Source organism: Vicia villosa, unplaced genomic scaffold, assembly GCF_029867415.1.
Source record: "Vicia villosa cultivar HV-30 ecotype Madison, WI unplaced genomic scaffold, Vvil1.0 ctg.002503F_1_1, whole genome shotgun sequence".
Lineage (NCBI taxonomy): Eukaryota > Viridiplantae > Streptophyta > Magnoliopsida > Fabales > Fabaceae > Vicia > Vicia villosa.
Window position 1 is genome coordinate 233593 of NW_026705950.1, and position 9596 is coordinate 243188.

A 9596-nucleotide genomic window follows, 5' to 3' on the forward strand; every position below is an offset into this window, starting at 1 on the left:
ATATTAAGAACATTTAATTATTATTTTTATTTAAAGGGTAAAATAGTTATTGTACACACCAAAAATATTTAGGCCGACTTTGGAGCTCGGTGTTGAAAGTATTTGTGGGTAAATATTTTCGGTAATATATCGTATCCACAGGGATTGGTTAATATCACTGCCGTTCTATAGTTAATTATTTTGAGTTAGAAAAAGTAATTGGATTTGTGTTATGATTCTAATATTGTAAAATATAAATAACAATAAGAATGCAAATAATGAGAATTTGTTAACGATTAAGGAAATATGTTGAGCTTTAGGGTTCATCAACCTATTCCTATACAACTTATGGATTAATTCACAATTGAACAATCATTTGAACTATTATCTTCACTTATCCTCAAATATGATTCCATGTCTGCAAACCAAATTAGATAACTTTTACCGGTATGAGATTCGATCTCTCCAAATATCAATAACGATAATAGTAATTAGGAACGATAATTATGAAAACCCAATCACAATTCCATCTCTGCAAATTGCAATTGAATCAATATAGTAACCTAGGGCAAAAGTAAAAATCCTCTCTTTCGATCAAAGATTCAACAATGATGTAAATTAAAAGCAAGGTTTCTTATTGATAATAAAATTCAAACAATTGTTCATAGGAAAGAATCAATGGTGTTGTATATTCATAGGTTAACTACTACCTTAAACTCAACAAGAGGGATTTAGCTCTCCATAGACATGAAGAACACACAAGGTTTCATGGATGGATTCATCTTCATCAAGGGAATGTCTTCAATTGATGTTGAATTCTCCGTCTGATGTTGTTTGCTGTTCTGGATTAGGATTGCTCTCTGAATTTCGCTCACAAAAGATCTCTACCAAGTTGTTGTTTCTCTTGGAAGCTAGGGCTTCTTAAATAGAAGTTTTGGGCTTTTAACGCCGAGGCCGCGGCGCGGCATCGGATTGGCGCGGCGCGCTTCAAAACAGAAACTTTGGCGCGGCGCTGGCTAGAACTCCCGCGGCGCGCCCTTGTCAAACTTCATCTTTTTGCTTTGCCTTTGATACTTCTAGCTTCCTTTCCTCTTCATGTTCTCCTAAAGCTCCAGTTCAGCTCTAAACCTGCAACAATAACACCCACAAGTGATTCGATTTGCTTTATACACGAACTAAACTTATTCAGTTCAATTCTTCATAAAAACCTATGGATCTATCACAATTTGCATTAGTTTAAACCAAAATTTACTTATATTAACACATGAATTTACCATTAATTTACTCCTAACAAACTCTCCCCAACTTAGAGCTTTGTTTGTCCCTAAACAAAATCACTTACCTCCAATAAAACATACCAACAGTCATGCAACAAGTTTTTTTCAAAAAAAAATTTCTCAAGTGGTTCAATTTAGTAACCAAGTCAAAATACTCCTCCTCTTCCTGCAAAGTCAGAACATACACACGAAACAAATTTTGAAAGCAAATTACCTCCAGAAGTTCAAAACACTACACAATTGTAATTGAATCAGCACTAATCACTCTCATCAAAAGGTATGATGACTAAAAGAGGGGTTAAACACTCATCCAAACAATTAAATCAACAAAGATCCATATCATACGTTCACCAAATTGCTCGCATCAAGTCTTGTGGAATCTGAGAATCAAAAGGTCTTTCTATGGTTGTAATGTGGTTTAGATTCAAAGAAAAGAAGATAATCAAGGGTTGTTCCTAATATAGGGAAGCATCCAATTCATAACTTATTTCTTTTTCTCTAAAACTCTAATTCTTTTACCTGTCCATCTTTTCTCATTCGTAGCTCAGTTTTTCTTTTTCACTCTTTTTTTTTTCAACAACCGTTATATTCAAACGTTGTTCTTTTTCCATAAACTCTTCTTTTTTTTTTTCAAGCTACGACTTCTTTTATCTTTCACCGATTACCATAAGTACTTACTCTTCTTTTGAATGTGACTCTCCCCAACTTGGAGATCAACCTGTATTCAGATTATATGAATGCTCCCCTACTTTCTAAAAAGGTCAAAGAGAAAACACATCACCAAATTTTATGGTTGATGGTCTAAAACAAAACTTTTTATTGAGATCAAAACTCACCAGGTATTTTCCTTGGTGCATATTATGATGCTTACCTTGACCTCAGGCTCAAAGAATGGTTAGCAAAGGATCACACTCTCACAGAAGAAAATAATTTTTACGGTGGAGTCGGCTCAAAGAACTCTCAAATTCAAACAATTGCCTAAATCACTTCCACAGATTTCCACAGACGATGCAACAACCGGTTTAGCATGATACAAACAAGTCAAAATAATTGATGGTCTCCTGCATATAGTAAACACTGGAAGGCTTTCCTCACAATGGTTAAGGCTAAACCGATCCAATAAAATAGTGTACCATAAAGAGCTTCTGTCAAGTATTTACTAACAACCTAAATTTCATGCACACATTAGGAGTTTGAGTTCGAAAATTCATACCTGCCTTGTCACTTATTGAAAAAGAGAGTGAAAACTTAATTTTTTTTTTTTTCAAAACTAAAAATTAATTTTTTTTTCAAAACTAAAAAAATTTCACTCACTACCACTTTCACGCATGTTGCTCCATTGTTGGTACTTTGCTTGAGATTCTCATTCTGTTGTGGGACTACTTACTCTAAATCGGAGTACATAATTAAATAAAAACAGAAAATTTGAACAATTCAAAAATAAATAACTCCACCCCCCAAACTTGAACTAAACATTGACCTCAATGTTTCGTAACAAATCCGAGATGGTGACTTACAGAGAGTAACGCAATATCAATTGCTGCCTTCTAGCTTTCACCAGACGGGTTCTCTGATTATTTCCTGAAATAAAAGCTAAACAAAACAAAACATTAGAAGTGTGGGTTACCTCCCACAAAGTGCTTCGTTTAACGTCGCATGGCTCGACGGTCCATTACCCCTTGTTTTATGGAGGGTATTTCCTTTTCCAACACTCGCTACTTTGTACTTCCATACCCACACTCTCATGAAGATAAAGAGCATGGATGGCTTTTCTCTTCACTTTATCTTCCCCATTCTTATCACTCTCCTTAGCCCTCTTAGGACTCTTGACATCATCATAATTTGGTTTCATTGGAGAAGATATGTTAGAGACTTTTTCTTGGAGGTTTTTGAGATTTTTGTTTTCTTGTGCACCTTCCGGTATACCAGTTGAATTTTTCTCATTTACCCCTGACCTGTGTTTCTTGACTCCCAGCATCTTCAAGGTTATTTCTTCATCAAATGATTTTAGCGTTAGCGTCTCCTTTTCAATGTCAAGATTACAGCGTCCTGTCGACAAAAAGGGTCTCCCAAGAAGGATCGGAGTTTCTTCATCTTCTGGAATGTCCATGATGTGGAAGTCAACAGGGAAAACAAACTTATCAACTTCTACTAGTACATCTTCCGCTACTCCATAAGATTTCTTAATAGTGTGATCGGCGAACCGTAATTGCGACTTACTTTCACTAATTTTGTCTAATTCAAGCCTTTTGAAAATGGATAACGGCATTAGACTCACACTAGAGCCAGAATCGAGAAGTACCTTTTTAAATGATATATTCTTGATAGTGCATGGTATCGCCACCCGCCCCCGGGTCTCTTCTCTTAATTGGGATTTTTCTTTCTGCAGCGACTATACTACATTTTTCGGTTGCCATTTTTGGTTCTCCCTCTAGTGATCTTTTTTTCGCCGATACCTCCTTCATAAATTTCTTATACACAGGCACGTGTTCCAGCGCTTCAAAGAAAGGTAAATTCACTTCTAACTTTTTGAACAAGGACGTAAATTTCCGAACGTCTCTCTCTTTTGAATCCTTCTTTGTTACTCGCAAAGGGAGGGGTAGTTTAATCACCTGTTCAACATCTTTCTTATTTTTTTCTTCAACTGGTTTCATTGGTGGTATTACAACTTCTGGCTCTTTTAGGTCCTCTCTTATTTCCAGATCTACCTCCATCGCCATAGGGTCACCTACCTCTTCTTTCTCTTTTTCCGATTCTGAACCCCTTTGACTCCTTGTTGTAACAGCATAAATTTTCTCCTGGTCTTGCGGTTTTTTTTCGGTTGAGTTTGGTAAGGCTCCTTGTGCCTGTAGAGTGAGTTGATGTGTTATTTGCCCCACTTGAGTTTGCAGGTTTTTAATTGCCGCTTCCTGGTTCTTCTGATTTATTACTGATGTTTGAATGAACTGATTCACTGTCTCCTCCAACTTGGATTTTCCTCCTTGCTGTTGTTGTGGTGGTTGAGTGTATGGTTGGAATGCTTGTTGTTGATACCCTTGATTCGGTGGTCTTTGTTGGTACCCTTGGTTGTTGTATCTTGGTGGATAACCTTGTTGGTATGGCTGATTCTGATATTGATTCTGCCTTTGTCCTTGGTTATTATTCATGTAATTCACTTCTTCTTCTTGCACTGGTGGACAGAATCCTGTTTGATGATCTCCCTTGCACAATTCGCACTTAGCAACTTGATATGAATTAGATACCCCGTTCAGCTCCTTGATCTGTTGTGGTAATTTAGACATTTGTTGTGTCAAAAGTTCCACTTGTGAAGTTAGCAATTTGTTCTGAGCAAGTAGAGCATCACTGTTGTTCAACTCTAACATTCCGGGTTTCTTATCTCTTACTGTTCGATCATGATTGCATTGACGATCATTTAGAGCCATTCGCTCTATTATCTGAGTAGCTTCTTCAGGTGTTTTGGACATGAGAGAGCCACCAGCTGTGGCGTCCAAAAGTGTCTTGTTTGTGGCTGTGAGACCGTTACGGAACATATGGATTTGATCGACGTCTGTAAAGCCGTGTCCTTTGCACTTTCTCAACATAGCTTTATACCTTTCCCATGCTTCATTTAAAGATTCATTACTACCTTGAGAAAATACTGCTATTGCTGTTTTTGCTTCAAAGAATCGGTTTTGAGAGTAAAACCTTTCCAGAAATTTTTCTTCCAATGTGTTCCAATTAGTCATCACTGCTTCGGGTTGATCCAGATACCAATCTTTTGCCTTAGATAACAAAGAGTGTGGGAACAACCTCTTGAATAATGCTTCCTCATCAGCTTGAGCGACACCCGTCGTACCTGCTAACTCATAGAATCGAGTAAGATGCGTGTACGGGTCTTCATGGTCCAATCCGGCGAAAGGACTTGCACAAATCAATTGTATGATACCGGTCTTCAGTTCTGTCGGTCGCCCGTTGGCGGCAGTTCTAGCGAACTGAGGATTGAGTCTTGGACTATTAGCACATGGACCATTAGCAGCCATGTTGACAATAGTAGGTTGTATAAAAACTTCCGGTTCTTCCTCCGTGAATAGTTCGTGAAAGAAGAATCCTTCTTGCGATTCGTCAATGGTTTCAAGTTGTTGTGACGATGTCGCGGTTGCGTTGTCTCTTGCTTTTGCTATGTTTGCTCTTCTTCGTGCTTTGCTATTTAGCCTCCTAGCAGTCCTTTCGATCTCGGGATCAAAAAGAAGTTGATCGCTAGAAACTTTGCTGCGCATACACAATCTTCTGCAAAAACTAGCAAACACGTGAAACAACCAAATAGAGAAAATAAAACTTAAAACTCAAAATAAGAACTATTGCAATGCGTGCAATATTGACACCAATCCCCGGCAACGGCGCCAATTTGTTGAAAGTATTTGTGGGTAAATATTTTCGGTAATATATCGTATCCACAGGGATTGGTTAATATCACTGCCGTTCTATAGTTAATTATTTTGAGTTAGAAAAAGTAATTGGATTTGTGTTATGATTCTAATATTGTAAAATATAAATAACAATAAGAATGCAAATAATGAGAATTTGTTAACGATTAAGGAAATATGTTGAGCTTTAGGGTTCATCAACCTATTCCTATACAACTTATGGATTAATTCACAATTGAACAATCATTTGAACTATTATCTTCACTTATCCTCAAATATGATTCCATGTCTGCAAACCAAATTAGATAACTTTTACCGGTATGAGATTCGATCTCTCCAAATATCAATAACGATAATAGTAATTAGGAACGATAATTATGAAAACCCAATCACAATTCCATCTCTGCAAATTGCAATTGAATCAATATAGTAACCTAGGGCAAAAGTAAAAATCCTCTCTTTCGATCAAAGATTCAACAATGATGTAAATTAAAAGCAAGGTTTCTTATTGATAATAAAATTCAAACAATTGTTCATAGGAAAGAATCAATGGTGTTGTATATTCATAGGTTAACTACTACCTTAAACTCAACAAGAGGGATTTAGCTCTCCATAGACATGAAGAACACACAAGGTTTCATGGATGGATTCATCTTCATCAAGGGAATGTCTTCAATTGATGTTGAATTCTCCGTCTGATGTTGTTTGCTGTTCTGGATTAGGATTGCTCTCTGAATTTCGCTCACAAAAGATCTCTACCAAGTTGTTGTTTCTCTTGGAAGCTAGGGCTTCTTAAATAGAAGTTTTGGGCTTTTAACGCCGAGGCCGCGGCGCGGCATCGGATTGGCGCGGCGCGCTTCAAAACAGAAACTTTGGCGCGGCGCTGGCTAGAACTCCCGCGGCGCGCCCTTGTAAAACTTCATCTTTTTGCTTTGCCTTTGATACTTCTAGCTTCCTTTACTCTTCATGTTCTCCTAAAGCTCCAGTTCAGCTCTAAACCTGCAACAATAACACCCACAAGTGATTCGATTTGCTTTATACACGAACTAAACTTATTCAGTTCAATTCTTCATAAAAACCTATGGATCTATCACAATTTGCATTAGTTTAAACCAAAATTTACTTATATTAACACATGAATTTACCATTAATTTACTCCTAACACTCGGACGTTGAGATAAGTGGTTGTGGCAAGGAACCCAACTTGCACTATACGGTCGAGTAGGTTAGAGCATCTTCTTTGCTCGAAGCATTAACCAAGTCGAAGGGATTATCCAGTCGTCACCTCGGGGGCCGACTATCCATAGTCGGCTGTGACGGTTACGAATGCAAAGGGACGCCTGGACTGTTACACAGAGCGTTACGCCTCTTAAAGGAGGGCTGCAGAGGTTACGATAGTAGCCATTATTGAGGGTCTCCAAGAGTCACTCCATAAAGATTGCAATTCATCAATTCAGAGGTATAAATAAGGACTCCCATCCGAGGGATAAGCAAGATATTCATTCTTGAGCTCACACATACCACTATTGTGCAACTTTGATCTCTTAATCAATTCAATCACCTTCTTAGTTTACCTTATACAGTTGCGACCTCACCTGATTTGCTTTGAGGAGATAGTCCATGTTTTACAAGAATAATTATAAAAAATGTATGGGTGTTTGGTATAATTATATAGGTTCCATATATAATTCTCTAAACACATTGGTATTTTATTTGGCCGTTTAATTTCTATTATACTTTTAGGTTTAAGAAGAATGTGCATGAAAAACAAAAAATATTGTATATTATGGATTTTAGAGATTATTTGATGTAATTTAAACTGATCTCATAATTTCTAGATTCTCCCCTATTGAGTCCAAATTGGATTTTTGAATGAGTTGGCAGTTCAGTTGGATTTTAATTTTATTTTTAAAAGCCACGTGGAATTCCAATTTTTTTTTTTACTTTTTGTTATATATTACATAATATTATGTATTTTCTACGTTTATATACACTAAAGTTCTTTTATTAAAAAACGACGTGGGACTTCTCAATACACTATTTTCCATCCTTTACCCCATTTTCTATTTTCCTTTTAATACAATAATTTGAATGCTTAATGTCTAATGTGGTTGATTGTCTAGCTGAGATTTTTTTTCTTTCTAAAACTGATATCATAGGATACTAAGCTATATATGAAGTTACCTACATAGCGAGATTTAATGCTATATATGAGGGTGAGAACTTCCTTTTTTATAATGTTCTTGCGGTATTTCCAGTTCTAATTAAATGCTTCACCTTTATATGGAGATTGATCACTTGATTTTTTTTGATAAACAATGGAACATGTATATATACATATAATTCCGCACCCAAACAAATGCAGAACCAAACCAATACAGCAAAACCAGTACAACAAAGTCAAACCCAGCCCAGCAAGGTACAATTATCAGTCAGTCCATCAAAAGTGCAAATCAAAGTTGCACAATCATTCCTACAATCCTACAAATACAACAAAGGGCATTGGTTCCATTCATAAAAGTTGCAAGTAACCTTGCATTTGTTACCTATCGCCAGCCACCACCAAGAATACATCTTGACATTGTATATAATCTCCGCTATGTTGCAAACACCATTGTTAAAAACAATATCATTTCTATGTCTCCAAATACTCCAGCATACCGTTAACCAAATGGCACCCACCCTCCTCGGCGACCTTACTCTATGAAGAATATCAATCATTTGCAAGAGGTCCTCACTGCATTCAACTAGTGGATGAATGTCCAGCTCAAGCCAAAGATAAATCTTTTCCCACACGCCCACTGCTACTTGGCAAGAAAGAAACAGATGATTGATGTTCTCTTGGCATTGGCATCCAAAAACACAAAAGCTATCTTCATTCCCTGCAATTATTCCCCTTTTTACCAGTTGTTCTCTTGTTGGCAGGCCGTCTTTAATCAATCTCCACCCAAAAATTCGCACCTTGGATGGTAGCCATGAATTCCACACAACGTCCAGAGCCTCGATCTTTCTTTGCTCCATAAGACCACCAGCCGGATTCCTCATCAGCAAGTTATAGTAATCTTTTACTTTGAAAGTTCCTGTACCATTCAAAGACCAAACCCAACTATCCTCGCCGGAGAGTTTCGGTTCCACGCCCACTAGGAGCTGTTTCAATTCCAGGAGTTCCTCTCTCGCAACCTGACTAAGAGCTATTTCATCTTCCACAACATTCCACTGCCATCTTAATTGTTCCCACCTCCCCATTTCCAACACACTATGATGCTTGTTCACGATCTCAGAAAACAGTACGGGAAACACATCTTGCAATGCGTATCGTCCATGCCACCTGCATAACCAGAAGGGAATATTGTGTCCATTGCCAAGTCTAAGAGTTACCTGATTTATAAATCCCAATTCTGTTGAGTTTTCCCCTATAAGCATTAGATCTCTCCACCACGTCGAGGCACAATGCAGCCTATCATTAGATCTTTTGAAAAACAGTCTTTGATGAAGATGACCATACCTCTCCTTTAGAATACCTTGCCATATTTCCGTTTCTTCATTTAACATTCTCCAAAGCTATTTAGTTTGTAAAGCCATATTGAATTTGACGACATCTTTAATTCCAAGCCCCCCACCTCCCTAGTCCTGCATATCGTATCCCACCCTATCCACGCTACGCCCCTTTTCTCCACCGAGTTGTGCCATAGGAAATTCTGTTGAAGCCTCACAATATCTTCAGCTACCTGCCTTGGCATCTTGAACATAGACATTTGGTATACATGTAGGTTTGTAAGCACCGAATTTATCAAAGTTACTCTACCTCCAATTGACAGGAGGCTTCCTATCCATGGAGAAAGATTGGCCCTCACATTGTCAATGATTGTACTCCAGAATCCTATGCTTCTTGGGTTCCCTCCTACAGTCGTTCCAAGGAATTTGAATGGAATATTTC

At 37.6% G+C, this 9596-nt stretch overlaps 1 protein-coding gene across 1 annotated transcript; it reads right to left on the reverse strand.

Moving 5' to 3' along the window:
• Positions 1–8140: 8140 nt before the first annotated feature.
• On the reverse strand, positions 8141–9188 carry LOC131639020 (uncharacterized). The gene is made up of 2 exons (XM_058909542.1): positions 9181–9188; positions 8141–8987 (listed from the first exon to the last, which is right to left on the reverse strand). The coding sequence occupies exons 1-2, from the start codon at positions 9186–9188 to the stop codon at positions 8141–8143; spliced, it is 855 nt and encodes a 284-aa protein (XP_058765525.1).
• Positions 9189–9596: the final 408 nt, after the last annotated feature.